This window comes from Chiloscyllium punctatum, chromosome 9 (assembly GCF_047496795.1).
Source record: "Chiloscyllium punctatum isolate Juve2018m chromosome 9, sChiPun1.3, whole genome shotgun sequence".
Lineage (NCBI taxonomy): Eukaryota > Metazoa > Chordata > Chondrichthyes > Orectolobiformes > Hemiscylliidae > Chiloscyllium > Chiloscyllium punctatum.
The window spans coordinates 37,837,782-37,857,061 of record NC_092747.1 but is presented as its reverse complement, the minus strand read 5'-3'; the positions used below and the strand labels follow the sequence as shown (position 1 = coordinate 37,857,061).

At 40.9% G+C, this 19,280-nt stretch overlaps 1 protein-coding gene across 1 annotated transcript in view; it reads left to right on the top strand.

The window, feature by feature from the left end:
* wdr95 (WD40 repeat domain 95) overlaps positions 1-19,280 on the top strand; it is a 131,090-nt gene that overhangs the window by 29,384 nt on the left and 82,426 nt on the right. The window contains exons 3-5 of the mRNA XM_072577260.1: positions 3,972-4,025; positions 7,343-7,426; positions 16,134-16,196. Of these exons, the coding sequence (XP_072433361.1) occupies positions 3,972-4,025; positions 7,343-7,426; positions 16,134-16,196 (201 nt within the window). The remainder of the gene's footprint in view (positions 1-3,971; positions 4,026-7,342; positions 7,427-16,133; positions 16,197-19,280) is intronic.

Sequence of the window (19,280 nt, the reverse complement as noted above, 5' to 3'; positions counted from 1 at the left end):
ATTGTACATGTACTTACACCAAATGGACTGTGGCAGTTCTAGATGCCAGCTCAGCACTACCTTGAGGATAATTAGGGATGGGCAATAAATTCTAGCTTTGTCAGAAATATCCACATCTTGTGTATAATTGGATTTTTAAGAAAACAAGCCGATTCCTCATTTGCCTTGAAGCACAATTTGCAGTTTCTGGCAGAAAGCCATGTAGTTAATATTTTTATAGAACCACAGAATTATTACAGCACAGAGGCCATTCTGCCCATCAAGCCTAGTGCCAAAATTCTACTTTTTCCCCATAGCACACCATTTCCATCCAAATAATCATCAGTGCCCTCATGAATGCCTCAGCTGTACCTCCTCCACGACATTTCCAGGCAACGCCTTCCATGCCCTAACTACTCGCTGTCGGGGAACAAAATTCCTCTTATCATCTTTGCTTTTTCTGTCCATCACTTTAAATCTATAACTTCTTTTTGTGTTCCACCACATTCTCTGTTTTCATTCTTTGTCACTGCAAATTCCAGTGAAAGAAGTATGTTTAATATTTTCTGCCAGTACCCACGGCAACAACAAATGTAATGGATAATTACATGAAGGGGTGCACAACCCATTATTTTATTGAAAAATAAAAATGAAAATTAAAGAGAAAGTTCTAGATGTATTTAGCAGATTAGTCTGCACCTACACAAGAAAAGGTGAGCTTAATAATTTAATTGGCTTCCATCAGAGTTTACATGCATTTTTGTTTTTTGTCCTTAACACTTCGCTTTTTCTGAAGGGTATCCTTTTGTATCATGCACAGAACAAACATAATGTTGATGCAGAATAATTTTGTACTTGCACTCAAAGTAGACTTTACGAACAGTGAAGTGTCCTTTATGAAATGTAAGTCAACTTGAGTAGATTTCCGTGGAAAGGTGGAAAGGTTGAATCAGGAAAGAACCTGACCTTGCAATCTCATTTATTTTTTTTAAAAGAGTCATGTTCTCATTATGGGGAGGCTGTGTCAAACGGAGAAAGGTTTACCACACCAAAAGGCAGCTCTGCAACCACCATAAAGCCAGGTGGGTAACTGGGCCAGTCCATTCAAATATCTGCCTCCTCTCTTCACTGGCCCAGTTTTCAAACATCCCCAAGGCCTTGGTATATCCCTCACAATGTCCATTTTCTCCATTAATTCCTCTACTTTCCCCATGTTTCTCATGGGCCCTTATGTTACTCATGCTTTGTGAATTATCCATAGCCACTCGCCAAATATCCACTACGGGCAGACCTTATGAGTCATGGGATTGAAATGGTGATTTCAAAAGAATTAAACTTGTAACAGTCTGATCAAGCTGTTAGTCAAATGTCATAAAGAGGAAACAAAATTCTCATTTATACAACTCATTTAATATTTTTAACCCCTTTTGAGTGGGCACATCTTTGCTAGCTATCGTATATTATGGGTATATTCTGACAAAACCTTAAACGCTGCAGTCCTTTCAAAGACAGAGCTTCACATTTGTTAGCACCCATTGAACAGAGACTGCTTATTAGCTTGGGCATTTGCAGAATGGATGGTAGTAATATACTCAAGGAATTTCGATACGGTCCGGTAGCCTGAGCCAGTGATCAGTGGTATGCCCTTTTAGGCATGACGTAAAGACCCTAAACGTTGGATATTTTACCAGAGAGTCACTAGCTGCCAACAGAGAAAAAATTGGTGACCCCTTCTGTGGTCTGCAAATATAATAACTAGTGGCTACAGTGATTTTTGGTAGTGGCATCAGCATCAGAAACAACAACTCATAGGAAGCTTCTTATGTGGCAATTGTGGTACAACCTGCTTTCCCCAAATTGGCCTCTCCAGACATTAGTGAGGCATATTATCTGAAAGAGATTACTTGCTACTTGTCCTTTATCGGTGAAAGGTGTGGATAATAGTCAGTTATAAAAACAACTATATGTTTTACTGATCGCATTAAAGACATAAATTGCGCTAATAATGTCTTAAAATGTGAATGAACCCTCCCTTGCTGAGAAGTGGTTCCGGAGCTTTTGAAACTCAGCCAAGCATTGAGTAATAGGCTCAACTGTAATTACAATTGCTAGTTAATGTAAAAAGTGGAATCTACTGAAACTGAAAAACCCAGTTAATCTTTTCTTTTCCTAAGCAACACCTTTCAACCAAAGTAATCCAGGAGCAGGTGAGGCTTTTTTTCTCCAAGTGGATGTTGTTTTTTTTTTAAAAGATCTCTGGGCATTTAAATCACTTCAGATTATCACCAGAAATCCAAAACAGTCATTTCTTCAGTTTTGAATGCATAAGAAGAGCACATTTTTCAAATGGAAATGTACGTTAATGCTGCTCAATGTCATGGTCAACTTACCTTTATAGGATAGAGCCATATAATTAATCTCTGTAGGAACAAAACATCTAATTTATAATACAGCATTTAGCCATTGAAACTCAAAGAACATATACTTCCAATGCGAGCTTCTTTATGACCAGCCACAGCTCATCCTGGTTCCCCAGTTGATCCCTGCTCAGACTGCTCCCTGCTTAGCTTTTTCTGACCTGCCTGCCAATGCTCCACTTGCTTTCAAGCCCTCCTGATCATATTCTCTGTTGTCCTCGTCCATCTGCCTCCCAATGGAGCACCCTACATTTCATGGTGAAAAGAATAAATGGTGAGAACTCAGTTTAGGATCAAAGAGTTTAGGATTAAGAGTGTGGCACAACAGCAATGATATATAACTGAGGAATAACATTTCTTTCACAGATAGAAATGCGATAACATGGAAGAAGGTTCAACAGTTTGGTGGCAAATAGTTTTTCTTAATCTATTAAAATCTGTTAGTACTCATTCCTTTCAGAAATGGGAGTTACTTACATTAAGCAGTGTATATCTCCTGTGTAATGGGTTATTTGTAGCTATTTCCTCATCACCCTGTTCAGCAATGTTATGACACACCCCTCAAGCAGGTGGGACTTGAACCCTGGCCTCCTGGCCCACAGGTAAGGATAGTACCACTGCAACACAAGAGCCCGTGGGTTATTTGTATGCTCATGTTGCAGCAGCACCTAACCTAAACCAGGAATTCCTGAAGTGAAGTCATCCCCAGATGGGGTGCAGTGCTATGATTTTGGGGTCTTAGCAATGGCTGCCATGAAGCTCTGATCAAGTAATAAGAGCTACGCTCCTGCTCCAATAAGCCTCTGCTCTCTCTCAGGTCCTGTTGCATTCTTACAGTTTTCAGTGAAGGTCATGATCATTTTCAAAGCTCAACATTGGGTCACAACAGGGAAGAAAACTTAGCAAGTACTAATCTAAATGTCATGGCTTTTACTGAGCAGGAGTGAAACAATTGTCCCCCAAGAATGATTGGAACTAATTTATTCTGTTGTTTCTGCTCACAATCCTGCTGATCAGAAATTTTGTTTGCATAGAGACTACTTGTTTCAGGCCAAAGCCTACAGCAATGTCCTGCAGAAGGGTTACACCCAAAATGTTGACTTCTTCCCCTCCTGATGCTGCCTGGCTTGCTGTGTTCTTCCGGCCTCCTGCTTATCCACTTTGGATTCCAGCATCTGCAGTTTTTTTTTTGCCTCTACAGCAACGTGCAAAGCAGGATTCCACAGGCTGGAATCTTCTGCTTTTGCCAGGTATCCTGTGTGCTTTCCGAAAATGTAGTGAGACTACAAAGCTGACTCAACAGACTAAGGTTCAACATACCTTCCACCAATTTGGCAGTATTGGAGATCCAAAATCAACTCTCTAATGCCTTTGAAGGAAACAAGTCCTCCATCGTTATTCATTCCAGCCTGCATATGATACCAGACCCACAACAATATGTGCTCTGAAATGGCCTAATAACCAATTCTGTTGTGTATGGATCAGCAATAAAGCTGGTTTCATCCACACATCATGCATGAATTTTTAACAAAATACCATCATTACATAAATTTCATTTACTTGTTTTATTTACAGATTGAACAGCAAGTCTCCCTGGAACACCTGAAGAGTATGCAGGCTGCCTTTGAGGTCAGTTTCTCTCCTTCCCAGTCCAGCATGCTATCCTGGATCCTCGTGATTAAAGTCAAAGCTTAAGTGAGAAGTGCATTGTGCAAATAGATAAATGTTCACTTAATTACAGTCTAGTGAAGAAAAATAAGAATCTTCTGCAATAATGACAGCATATAAAGCTAAAGTGAAATATTCCCATGGCCATAATCATTTCTTCAAATAACATCACCACTTAATGATTCAAAGTTATTAAGAAAATAGAGTTAATTAAGACTCACTAAGATTGGTATTCATTGGTAGGGTTAGCAAGAGATCACAGTCTCTAAATGTATGATACTTTGCCACTGTTAACCCAGCCAGTCCTCTTTCATCCAAGAATTGGGCTGTTTCAGGTTTGAAAATGAGGATCCCATAACTTAAATAGGACTCCACTTATTTTTGATCTGAGCCTGCACCATACATTTTCCAATCAATTCCACAAGTGATGGGAGTTGAGGACATGTGAAAGGCTAGTGTTGAATTATATCAAGTTATCTAAAAATAATCTGGGCTGTACTTGAACAGAGACACCAATACAGTGTGATCATGCTACCCATACCTTACTATTCATTATTATGGCCTGATCTTGAAGCTTAATTGAACTGCACCAGAAGTGGCTATTTGGAAACTCTTTCTTTCAGAAATGAAAAGTAGAGAATTAACTCGGTTAGGGCAACCATCTAGTTATAACAACCTGTTTTTGGCCCTGAATTACACTCAGTGGTTACCATCACACACAAAAGGAGAGTTTGTTCTGGAAATATGGTATAACTTGTGGAAAACTATGGGAGGTTCAGATGACATGGCTGTCTACAAGTCCTTATTAAGTGTTATGAGGAGAATTTAAAAAGTTACAACTTTTCTGTCTCTCTGATATTGTAGTAGAGTACAATAATCTTCGGATGTCTTTTAATCACTGCTACAGAGTTGCATAGATTCATATCGATGGCTTTAGACTGTAATCAGTTCAATGCCAAATCATTAAGGGATAAAATACTGTACTTGGGTTTTTTTAAGGCAACTTGTCCAGACTGTGCTCTGATTACCTCTGCATAAACACCAGATCACACCTATATCATGAACCATCCAAAGTTTGCAAAGTTAAGGAGAAATCTGAATTTAAAATAACATTGGTAGATATCAATAGAGGCACATCTTACTAAATGAAATTAAATAGTATGATGAGGTGAGTAAACAATTTGACCACAGAATATGTTTTTCTTTGAACTATTTATTTGATTTTGTGACAATTGCCACAAGCTGTTATTGAACCTTTTGCTATTTCTAATCTATCACACTGAGTTTTTCACTTTCAGATTTAATAAATTTATTTCTTATGGAAATGGTTCATTTAGACTGAAGCAGAGTTTAGTTTTTTGTGTGATGGATGATGTGTATCATAATGAACCTGTATGGATGTATTCTGCAACTTTTCCATTGAACTGGCTATTTTAAGTGTTTTAACTTGAATAACACTGTAAGATATAAGACATATAGGTATTTGAACCTTGAAGGCTGTGAGCTGCTACTGCAGAGAGGTCTGCTAGCCCAATTGCCTAGCTAGCACCATGGTAGACCTCTTAATTGGGAATAGATTGGGGGAAGGAGCACTGACAGCATGGGAAAGGGCAATGTTTATTGTATCCATCACACTATTGCCATCCCGATGAGGCCAGGCACATCACCTTTTTGCAGGGTAGACTGAGATGGATGGTTCCATTAAGGTCCTTGTCCATTCAATGTCGCTCCATGCTGCATTGGTGTCTCATGATGCTAGAGTCTTTGTGAAGGTTATTTAAGTTCCTATTAAAGCTGCCAACTGACTCGAGAGGGAGTGCTCCAACCTGCCCCACATTCTCTCCATCAAAATCTCCACAGAAACCTGAGTAAGTTGTAGGCAGCCTTTCTGCTCATTCTAATCTGTAAGAAGCTACATGCAACCATTTGGAACATTGTAAAAGCAGCTTGAGCACAGCAAATTACTGCAAGGAATACAACTTTATTTGAAAAGATTTTCACTCATGCTTCAAGATTAATTGGCAGATGTTTGGAGATTGTGCAAGACAGTCCTTGGATTGTCTATTTTCTGCACGGTGATTTTCGACAGCCTAGTCCTGCTAATCTAATGAGACCTGGTGTTCACATGGCCTTGTTTTCAGCTGTCAACAGGGTGCCTTCCTGACCCACAACCCATGACCCTGAACTATAATCAGGCCTTTCGTTTGTGCTGCGTAGAGTCTGAGCAATTAAAACATGGATTGTGATGAGTAAAGCAGTTCATGTGAGCATAACATTTTTATATACACTTATGAGATGTGAGTGTCACTGGCTGGTCAGCATTTATTGCCCGCCTCTAGTTTGCCTTAAGAAGTTAGTGATGAGTTGTTTTCCCAAACCGCTGTAGTCCACCTGCTGAAGGTAGACCCACAATGCCCTTAGGGAGAAAGTTCAAGGATTTTGACCCAGCGACAGTGAAGGAGCAGCGATATATTTCCAAGTCAGGACAGTGAGTGGCTTGGAGAGGAACTTGGACCTGGTGGTCTCCCCTTGTATCTGCTGCCCATACCCTCTGGATGGAAGTGGTCGTCATTTTGGAAGGTGCTGTCTAAAGATCTTAGGTAAATTTTTGCAGTGCAACTTGTAGCTAGTACAAATTGCTGCTACTAACTGTCTGTGGTGGAGGGAGTGGATTCTTGTGGATGTTGTGCCAATCAAGTGGGCTGCTTTGTCCTGGATGGTGTCGAGCTTCTTGAGTGTTGTTAGAGCTGCACCCATCCAGGCAAGTGGGGAGTATTCCATCACACTCCTGACTTAGCCTCTGACCTGCTGTTGTAGCTACTGTGTTTCGTGGGGCATGTCCAGATGAGATTTTGGTTAATGTTAGTTCACAGAATGTTGATAGTGATGATAACATTGGTAAATATCCAGGGGCATGGTTATGGATGGTGGTCTCTTATATCATTGCCCAGTACTTGTGTGGAGTGAATGTTACTTTCCATTTGTCAGCACAAGACTGGGTACTGTCCAGATTTTGTTGCATTTGAAAATGGATTGCTTCAGTATCTGAGGAGCCACAAATAGTGCGGAACATTGTGCAATCATCGGTGAACATTCCCAGTTCAGACCTTAAGGTGTGGGAGGGTCATTGATGCTGAAGATGGCTGTATAGTATAACCTGCACAGAATCAAATAAAGAGCAAAGTAAGCACATCCAGAACATCCACACTATGTTTTAGCTGAAAAAAGAGGGTTTGATGTTTGAAAAGTGAATCTTTATTTACCTTTCTTGTTTTTAGGAGTTTGAAAATGCTGGAAGGAAATACTTAGATGTGGAGGCATTCAAGGAAATAATGAAGAAGTGCCTGGGATTCCATGGAGTAGTAAGTGTTGGAAGCTGGGCATGTGGGGTGGCAAGATATACAGATGATCTGTATGATTATGCTGTGATATTTCTAACAATAATATGGATGTGATGTGAGTGACATAATACTGAAGAACTCAATGAACCATTGTTACATATACATAGCAGTCATTGGGACTTGCATTTTTGGGCTCAAGCTAACAATTTGGATGCATTGCAGAAAGCCTCCCTCAGCATGTCATGCTTCAAGAGGACATAGCACAGTGAGATGGAGACTGACAGCTTTATACCATTAGATGACATGCTATGATCCAGCACTGACATGAGAATGCCCCTTTAAAGGTATATCACATCCTGCTGCAAGACATAACACAACAGTTGCCAGGACATGCATAGTTTTAAAGTTTACTACTTTCTCTTGGCCCCCCTATTTCCTGATAAAGAAGATGAAATTTCCTCTTGGGACAATTTCCAGTAATAGGAGAGACCTGGGAAATTCGGAAATAAGACCAAAACATAAAAAGAGATGAACATTTGACTTAGGAACAGAAATAGGCCACTCAGGCCCTTTAGCCTGCTCCATCACTCAATAAACTTGTGGCTGATATTACACTCCACATTCTTGCCTTTCCACAATAAGCTTTCATCCTTTTAGTTATCATGAGCCTATCTATCTTTGCCTTGAAAATTATCAACAACTTTGCTTCTACTACCTTTGAAGATGAGGATTCCAAAACTCTCAACCCTTCTCATATCTGTCTGACATTGGTGATCCCTAGTTTGAGATTAAAATAAAAACAAAGTGCTGGAGAAATGCAGTAAGTCTGGCAGCATCTGTGAAAAGAGAAACATAACTTTAATGTTTTAAGTCTGATATGATTTCTTCAGACCCAAAAGACTTTGAAAAGTGTATGTTGGAGAGGGGAGGGAGGAGCAAGTGGAATCGTCAGAGGATCTTCAGAGCCAAAAGCAAAGCAGTTGTTAATGGTGGTGAAGGGAAGATAGAGATGTTTAAAAAGTTCTGAAGGAAGGTGGGAACAGGAGAAAATTGATCCATTCAGCTAAGAGCTGAATTTGTGTTGGAGTTGGGAGGGGAGGGGATGGTAAAGAAGGAGTGGCATTGGAGGATGCACAAAAATGGAGGATTCCAAGGTCATGCTCTGAAGTTATGGAATTCGGTGTTGAATCCAAGGAGCTGTAAAGTGCCTAATTGGAACCCAAGGTGTTTGTTTGTCCAGCTTGTATTGTGCTTTGTTGGAATACAGTTGCAGGCCCAGGACAGAAATTGTTGCCTGAGAGCAAGATAATTGAAGTAATGAGTTGGAGGCTAACACAGGGGGCTAACACCTTCAACATATTGTCTAACTATCACCATTGTTAACAGCTAACCCGAGAATGCAACTTTAAAAAAAAGGGTTTTGTGATTTACACATGAAAGTAGTGAAATTATCACTGTATTCTAACAGATGAAAGGCTTAACAGACAATCAATTTTTCAATGTATAATTTCAGTTACATCATACTGCAAATTTTTGCTATAAATTCTGTGTTACGATCGAGCCCTCCACAATCACCTGATGAAGGAGTGTCGCTCCGAAAGCTAGTGCTTCCAATTAAACCTGTTGGACTATAACCTGGTGTTGTGTGATTTTTAACTGAAGTAATGAGGTTTAGAAACATTTCTGTGGACAAAGCTGAGGTGTTCCAGTCTGTGTCTGGTCTTACCAATGTATAGAACTTAGCATTGTGAGCGGCGAATACAGTACACTAGATTGAAAGAAATAGAAGTAAAAACACTGTCCAGTCCCACAAGAGACAAAATCCTTTCCACATGCTCAAGGCCTCTCAGGGTCTTTTAGAGCGACATTCCGAGTTTGCCTTCGATATGCAATAAATGCTAAACATTTTTAAAGATAACATAGCATTAGTTTGTTAAGACCTTGGTTAAGCATGAGTTAAGGCCCTCTTGTGGCACTGTGGTAGTGCCCCAACCCTTAAACCAGGAGTTTGGGTTCAAATCCCACCTGCTCTAAAAGTGTGTAATAACATCTCTGAGCAGGTTCATTAAAAAGATCAGTTAAACAAAACAAAAAGTCAAGACACAATTTTTTACAGCTTGATACAGTAAGATTTGCTCTAATTTATTATAATTTCTGCTGCAAGAAAAGATTAGTCACAAATGTTTGGAAAGTATTGCAGTACCAAGAAGTTGTGTGCAATATTGTGCAGGTAATTTGTTGCTATACTTTTTAACACAACATTTTTAATGGGAGGACCCTAGCAATCTGACTGAAAAATTGCAATTCTGGTGAAATTTCAAGAAAATCAAAGGGGTAACTTAAAGCTTCTTAAGTAAAGTCATGATATAATGAGCTGACAATTTTTAAAACATTTGGAAAATTGCAAAAGGTATTTAAATCCACTGTCAAACTCTACCAAAGGAAACTGAGTCAAAAATAGAAGGCAAAGCTGGAATGAAGTGCTGCCTGGAGGCATGAAACAAGCCCTGAACAAACCTCTTGCAAAAATGCCATCCCATATTCCCAATTCCTCCGCCTCTGCCGTATCTGCTCCCAGGAGGACTAGTTCCACCACAGAACACACCAGATGGCCACCAGTTGGCCCTTTCTTTAGAGACCCCAATTTCCCTTCCCACGTGGTTAAAGATGCCCTCCAACGCATCTCGTCCACATCCCGCACCTCCGCCCTCAGACCCCCACCCCTCCAACCGTAACAAGGACAGAACGCCCCTGGTGCTCACCTTCCACCCTATCAACCTTCGCATAAACCAAATCATCCGCCGACATTTCCGCCACCTCCAAAAAGACCCCATCACCACGGATATATTTCCCTCCCTTTCCACCTTCCGCAAAGACCGTTCCCTCCGTGACTACCTGGTCAGGTCCACGCCCCCCTACAACCCACCCTCCCATCCTGGCACTTTCCCCTGCCACCGCAGGAACTGTAAAACCTGCGCCCACACCTCCTCCCTCACCTCTATCCAAGGCCGTAAAGGAGCCTTCACATCCATCAAAGTTTTACCTGCACATCCACTAATATCATTTATTGTATCCATTGCTCCCGATGCTGTCTCCTCTACTTTGGGGAGACTGGGTGCCTCCTAGCAGAGCGCTTTAGGGAACATCTCCGGGACACCTGCACCAATCAACCACACCACCCCGTGGTCCAACATTTCAACTCCCCCTTCCACTCTGCCGAGGACATGGAGGTCCTGGGCCTCCTTCACCGCCGCTCCCTCACCACCAGATGCCTGGAGGAAGAACGCCTCATCTTCCGCCGCGGAACACTTCAACCCCAGGGCATCAATGTGGACTTCAACAGTTTCCTCATTTCCCCTTCCCCCACCTCACCCTAATTCCAAACTTCCAGCTCAGCACTGTCCCCATGACTTGTCCGGACTTGTCCTACCTGCCTATCTCCTTTTCCACCTATCCACTCCACCCTCTCCTCCCTGACCTATCACCTTCATCTCCTCCCCCACTCACCCATTGTACTCTATGCTACTCTCTCCCCACCCCCACCCTCCTCTAGCTTATCTCTCCACGCTTCAGGCTCACTGCCTTTATTCCTGATGAAGGGCCTTTGCCCGAAATGTCGATTTCGCTGCTCATTGGATGCTGCCTGAACTGCTGTGCTCTTCCAGCACCACTAATCCAGAAATGACAGGGCAGCTTTGCATCCCTGACTCTTCTCTTTGATGCAAGAAATGATGATGTGGCTGGTTTTTCAGATGAAAGCAGCTTTCCTCCCCGTTCTTAGTTTTAATGCTATTTTACTTAGACCATGAAAAGTTTGATTATCATGCTTCCAAATTATTATCTAGTATTGAGAATAGTCAAGCTTTTGAAAATGGTACTTACATGACGAAGTTTCCTGGCATGATTCCCTTGGAAACTTGAGTTCCTGCACTTAAAATGCATTTCTGCCTGTAGGTACAGCTTTATCAGTAATTCTTTAATACTTTCATGTGGTATAATATTGTCTAACATTTGTTGCCATTCCCAATTGCTGACGAGAAGGTGATGTAAGGTGTCACAGACAGAGAGAAGGAGGCTCATCCCAGATATAATAATTTATACAAGACAAGAGGATGCCCCAGCAGATCTCACTCAGGAATCCTGACCAGTTCTAACCTGCAAGATACATGCTCACATTTTTTAATTAAGTCAGAGAGTTAGTAAAGTAGCAAAAAGAAATACAAAGTTAATACTTCACAAAAGCAATAGATATCAAACAAAACTCTGTTCTGATGGTTCCTCCATTCAATTTCTTTGGAGTACATCTTTTCTCTTATTGCTATGTTTTGTTGACCATAGTATATGGTCTTCCAGATGTGTGCCAGTGACGTCTTGCATCTCCTTTGTTTTGTCTCAGAGACATGAACATATCTTATTTGTCCTGATCAATGTGATCAGGTCCAGTTGATCTCTTTGATAGTAGTTCATGGAGTATGCCCCAAGACATAGTGCTTCCTGTTTCTCCAAAGATTCTACAATTCTGATTGTAGCTGAACTTCCACAAACTTGCAGGTTCTCATTCATTGTATTTATTTTCAGTAAAAAGTTCTAAGGTCTTAATCTTAACTGTTCCATTGTTATGACAGAAAGGTTTTTAACAGTGTAGGCCAAGGAATCATAATAATGTAAACATTAACCGATAAAAACTTCAGATGTTATATCCATTAATGTATTACTTAGTTCTACTTGCTTAACTGTTCAGTCCTTTACAAATATAAAGCAAGTTACTAAAGGTTGTTGCCTCTTTAAAATGTAATAATGATTGTTGTAGGCAAACAATAAAAATAAATAAGCCCAATAGTGGTTGTGAGCAGACTGCCTGAAATGCTGTAGTCTAAGTGCCTGAAACACAATGGCAGCAATTTAATAAAGCAATTGATTAAATGTCAGTTTTGGAGAGTTTCATGTTGGGAATTTCCCTGGTATCAAGACAGTGAGTTATCTTATCCGATCCTCAGCTGCTCACCTCATTCTGTAGGCACCATGCCCCTATAACATCACACTCACATTTCTGTGTGCTCACAATGACAGAAATACTCATTGTTTCTGGCACCTTCAAGGATTCATGGCACCAATGCCATATTTGAACCCCAACAGTATACCAGATCAATCACTTTCAGACACAAATAGCCCAACACAGGACATGCAGTGGGAGGGAAACAAAAAAGGAATGGCTCTGAGGGCACATTGGTGGAACGAGTGACACTCAGCTGTTTTCATTGGAGAAAAGAAGGTTTAGGGGTGACTTGATAGAGGTGTACAAGTTGATTAGGGGTTTAGACAGGGTTGACCATGAGAACCTTTTTCCACGTATGGAGTCAGCTATTACGAGGGGGCATAGCTTTAAATTAAGGGGTGGTAGGTATAGACGTTAGGGGTAGATTCTTTACTCAGCGAGTTGTGAGTTCATGGAATGCCCTGCCAGTAGCAGTGGTGGACTCTCCCTCTTTATGGGCATTTAAGCGGGCATTGGATAGGCATATGGAGGATAGTGGGCTAGTGTAGGTTAGGTGGGCTTTGATCGGTGCAACATCGAGGGCCAAAGGGCCTGTACTGCGCTGTATTTTTTTCTATGTTTTCTATTAATTGAGAATATAAACTCACACTTGTGAATGTACTTCCTCTTCATATCATTACCTGTCTGATCAAAGATCATGAGGTTATACAGGAAATTTGTCCTTAGTGCCATCCCATATTACATGGAGTCCACTTTCACCTAATGCCCGGCATTGAATAACATGTTGTTGTTTATTGTGAGAGCATCACAAATTGGAAAATTTTAAAAAGTTGTTACCGTTTATTGATCAAGAGGTGAAGCGAAGAAACATGAAAAAAAGTTGCATTTGCTTCTGGGAATAAACAAATTATATATATGTATAATTATATATAATGTCTTTGCAAACTCCCATCAGTTAGAAATAGATGGCAAGTAAATCTTGTCTGGCTTGTTCGACAATAACACAGAAAATGGGTCAGCAGCCTACCAATTACATTAAATTGAAACCCATGAGTTGAAACTAATCTAGTTTCATGCTAGTGATATCAGAGGATCATTTCACTTTCCCTATTCCCACTCACCCAACTCCTGCGTTAACATCTGGACTAATATATTTATAAAGACAAATTAAGATCATATGGTGAAAGTAAAACAGAGCAATTAGTGTTTATTGGCTTTAAGACCATATTGTGTCCATATCCATAGCACATTCTAGACTATGGAAAATATCTGTATTTTTGATTAGATTAGATTCCCTACAGTGTGGAAACAGGCCCTTTGGTCCAACCAGTCCACACCGACCCTCCTAAGAGTAACCCACCCACACCCATTTCCCTCTATTTAATGAACCGCATGCTACGGGCAATTTAGCAAGGCCAATTCACCTGATCCGCACATCTTTGGACTGTGGGAGGAAACCAGAACACCTGGAGGAAACGCACGTGGAGGGAATGTGCAAACTCCACCCAGACAGTCACCCGAGGCTGGAATTGAACCTGGGACCGTGAAGCAGCAGTGCTAACCACCGTGCCACCCCATTTTGTGTGCTAAGTGTACACAACTTTTCTCATCATTTCATTATTGTCATTATTCATAGATACAGCTGTAGCTTTCAATTTGTGCTGTACCCGTATTGCATAAGTTCAGCTGAAATTTAAATGAATGCTTACGTTGAATGGTGTGATCATCCCAGTTGAAGGTACTGGATGAATCCGATATCAGAGTGGCTTGGTAGATCACAAGTTTAACTTTTTTGTAGTTGTTTACCATGGTGTTTAGTTGCTGAACATATTCAAGAGGCAATCAGTGTTCTTTAATAAAAGCACACAGGTTTATCATACAAAGTAAAAAGAAACTATGCAGATAAATGAAAGATTAGAAATATCTTATCATAAATAGCAAAACAATGTTTCATTTTTTTCCCAGTAATGTCTTTTACGTATAATCAGGAAGTCCACTCCAATCTTGACTATTTAATTTTTTACTGAACTGATACTTGCAGTTTTTATGGCCTAGAGATAACTTTCCAGTTTTAAATACTTGGATTCCTTTCAGGTTTTGTATTTGTTGCTCAGAGGAATGGATTCTCCCTCAAGTGGAAATGTACTTTCCACATTTACCATCTTCCAAATCTTCTCTTTTTAAAAGAAGAGAAAAACCATCCTTGTTCAATTTTCCCAAATATTGGCAGTGGAGGATTTTATATAAATGCACTTTCATTTTAATTGCAGCACGGTGACTGAGAATTTGGGCATGAGTGGGTTTTGGTAAGGCTACTCAGTATTCTCATTCCACTCCCTCCATCCTGGTTGCTCACTTCCCTTCTTGAGGTTATGCTACCCTGCTGGGCCTCAGTGAGACTTGTCTTCATTTAGGCTTTCTGTCTTCTTCCTTATGGGATGGTGCTGGAAATTACGGTCCTCTTTAATACTGTGTTCACTCAGTATTCCATATTTGGTGTTTTCTGTGTAGCTCGCACCCTCATTTCACATTTGTAAGTAGACTTCCACAAGCATAAACAAAACATTGATCTGCCACCACACGACCTTATTATCAGAGTATTTTCACAACAAAGAAATATTTGTTCTTCCATAGAATGATAAACTAACCCTTGGATAAAGACCAGCAAGGGGACAACAGTTACCCAGTCTCATGAGGAACTGTCCCAAAATTGTATGGATAATTGATTGACCCAGTGTAAGCTCACTGCCCCTAGAAATATGATATGACAGAGGAGAGTTCTCATTGAGAAATTCTCATCAGGTGGTCGTTGGGGAGCTGTTTTCCCAGGTAGAAGATGGACCAGAAGAAGAGGAGCATGACCCAAGGGAGAGTTCCCCAAACAGCAGGATGCTGCCATCATAAATTTAACCAGACCAAATATTCCACACCAACAGTCTATTTGTCCTCTGATAGCAAGGAACCATCCCCAATTATCTTTACCTAATGAACCTTAACAAACACAATAAACTATCAGAAAGTTGCTACAGGATGTTGACTGCTTATGTTAGGAACTGTAATTGCAAACTCTGTCCATCTGCAACATCATCAATGGTCTGCAATACTAGGAATATCCACTACTCCTGATGGTGCTGTTGGGACAAAAGAGCTGCCTGTCATTTCATCAACTTTTCTGATCAGGGCAGAGGATCTGGTTCAAGCCAATTAAAGACTCAACAGTCAGTAAATGGCTGCATGGCAATCTAGTAACTTCCAGGCAGACCTGACCCTGGCTTTAGCCAGGGATATGGGGTCCTCACATAAAATGGGGTCCTTACATACTGGTTGAGAAGTGCAGGTGCTACTACTTGAGCCGGGGCTGAGACGAGGCTTATATTGGCGTAGAAAAGGGAGTAAAGGAGAGCAGCAAGTCGGATTGAAATGGAGAGCACCAAAACTTAAGATCTTCAGTCTGAAGAAAAGCCAGTTAAGCAAATGAGTTGACAATAGTTATTTATTAACTAAAATATGAATATTTGGTGTAATCTACCAGGAAGGTTGTTGGAGATAAAATGCTGGTACTGTTCAGAACGCAGCTGTATGGATCATCAGACCTGACTTTCATTCAACTAAGAAAGCATTTCTCATTCCTGGTGTTCTTTATATCTTATTGTATTTTTCATAGATTGAAACTGAGGTCAATGCTGTTTATAGTTTGTAGTTTAACTCATTCTGTTCTTTTCTTCATTCTAGCATGATCAAATCGGAGAACTATTCAGAAAGATTGATTATTCTGCAAGTGGTCAGATTGATTGGGTAGGTATGATGCTGTGACTGCTCACTTAGTCACATATTCACTACTGTTTTGAAATGTTGAGCTGGGCCTTGTACTGTGAAAAAGTCAGGACTTCAGCCCCTCAGGGGAATGAAGGCCTCATTTGATTAAACTAGATTACAAGAACAGCCTAAAGCCCATTCCCCAAATAACTATTTTAAATGTCAAATGTAATAAGAATAACAGTTAACTTGAATATTCTATTTCTCATCTGATGTGATTTTGAATGAGGAATAAATATTGACTTGCAAGTTTCCCTTCAAGCCACACATCATCCTGACTTGATTTAGAGGAGCTGGGGAGAGAAGGTTATAGTGTGTACTGACTGGTTGGAGTCCTACCTGACACAAAGAAAGATGGTTGAGCTTGTAATAGGTTGGTCATCTGAACGTCACTACAGGAGTTGGTAAGGGTCATGTCCTAAACCCAACTATCTTCAGCTGCGTCATCAATGATCTTTCCTTCATCATAAAGTGTGAAGGGGGGATTTTCGCCAATTGCGCAAATGTTCAGCACCATTCACCATATCTCAGATACTGAAGCAATTCATGGCTAACTACAGCAAGACCTGGACAATACCCCAGGCTTGGACTCACAAGTGGCAAGTAATATTCGGGTCATGTAAGTGTTAGGCAATGACCATCTCTGATGAGACAATCTACCCACCAACCCTTGACGTCCAATGATATTACTGTTGCAGAATCCCCCATTATCAATATCCTAGGGGTTAGCATTGATCAGAAACTGAACTGGTTCAGCCATATAAATGCTGTGGTTGCACAAGGAGATCAGAGACTAGGAATATTGCAGTGAATAATTCATTGTCTGACTCCCCAAAACCTGGGGAGTCAAGAGTGTGATGGAATATTCCCCACTTGCCTAGATGGGTGCAACTCCAACAACACTCAAGAAGCTTGACACCATCTAGGACAAAGCAACCCATTGGATTGACACCAGAAGCATCTACTCCCTTCATCACTGATGCTCAGTAGCAGTAGCATCACCAAGATTCACTGCAGCATTTCAACTTCTAAGCACCTTCCAAACCCATGACCACTTCCATCTAAAAGGAAAAGGGCAGCAGGTACATTGGAGCGCCACTCCCCTGCAAGTTCCCCTCCATGTTACTCAGCATCCTGACTTGGAACTATATCACTGTTCCTGCACTGTCACAGGATCAAAATCCTAGAATTTCCTTCTTAATGGCATTGTGTCTATCTACAGCATTGGATTGCAGTAGTTCAAGAAGGGATCATCAACTTCTCAAGGGAAACTTGGAACCGGCAATAAACTCTAGATCAGCCAGCAATGTATGAATAAACCAAAATTCCTTTACTGTCTCTGGGTCAAAATCATGGAACTCCTCTACTGACAGCAACAGAGACTTATCTACACCACATGGACTACAGCAAATCAGAAAGGCAACTCAACACCACAACCTCGAGAGTTGTTAGGAAAGGACAGTTAATGCTGACCTAACCAGTGAAGCCCAAATCGCGTGTAAGGATAATGTTTTTAAAATACTCCCGTGTTATAGAGTCATAGCGATGTACAGCATGGAAACAGACCCTGCGGTCCAACTCATCCACGCTGACCAGATATCCTTAATTAATTTAGTCCCATTTGCCAGCATTTGGCCAATATCCCTCTAAACCCTTCCTATTCATTTACCCATCCCACATGCCGTTTAAATGTTGTAATTATCCCAGCCTCCACCACTTCTTCCAGCAGCTGAGTCCATACATGCACCACCCTCAACATGAAAAAGTTCCCCCTTAGGTCCCTTTTAAATCTTTTCCCTCTCACCTTAAATCTATGCCTTCTAGTTTTGGGCTCCCCTACTTTGGAGAAAAGATTTCAATTAGTCACCCTATCCATGCCCCTCACGATTTTATAAACCTCCACAAAGTCACCCCTCAAACTCCAGGGAAAACAGCCCCAGTCTATTCAGCCTCTTCCTATAGCCTAAACCCTCCAATCCTGGCAACATCTTGTAAATGTTTTCTGAACCTTTTCAAGTTTCACAACATCTTTTCTATAGCAGGGAGACCAGAATTGAATGTAACATTCAAAAAGTGGCTTAATTAATGTCCTGTAGAGCCACAACATGACCTCCTAACACCTATACTCAATGCACTGACCAATAAAGGCAAGTGTACCTCTTGCCTTCTTCACTATCCTATCGACCTGTGACTCCACTTTCAAGGAACTATGAACCTGTACTCCATTGTCTCATTGTTCAACAACACTCTCCAGGACCTTGCCATTAAGTGTATAAATCCTGCCCTGATTTGCCTTTCCGAAATGCAGCACCTCACATTTATCTAAAGTAGACTCCATCTGCCACTCTAAGTGATTGTGAGGGCTTATGAGAGGTTGTTAATGGTTTCCAGAACAAGTAATAGGACAGAGAGTACGGAAAGGGTCAGGAATCTAACTTCAGATAGATAAGGGGACAACTATGAGAAAGGGGGACAGTTAACACAGGATCGAGTGTGTTCTAATAAAATGTATGCAATAGACAAAATAATGTAAATAAGCTTGTAGTACAGATTGAAATTAGCAGGTACAATGTTGTGGGCTTCACAGAGATGTGAATACAAGGAGATCAGGGCTTGGAACTAAATATCCAAGGATCCAAGGAAAGGACAGGCAGACAAACAAATGGGACAGAGTTGCCTTGTTAGTAAGAAATGAAATTTAATTGATAGCAAGAAGCCACGGAGACTCAGAAGGCATAGAATATTTTTTCTCTTTATTCAGATGTGGGTGTCATTGGCTGGACCAGCATTTATTGCCCATCCCTAATTGCCTAGAGGGCAATTAAGAATCAACCACATTGCAGTTATTCCAAAATGCGCCATGGAATCCTTTATGTCCATCCAAGAAGTAACTGGGACCTTGATTTAACAACTCATTTGAAAGATGGCACCTTGGACTGTGCAGTACGTCCCTGGTATATCACTGTGGTTGTGGTCAAATTCTGGAGTGTAAATTGAACCTACACCCTTCTGACACGTGTGTGTGCTACCAACTGAACCACGTCTGACACAACAGCATTTATG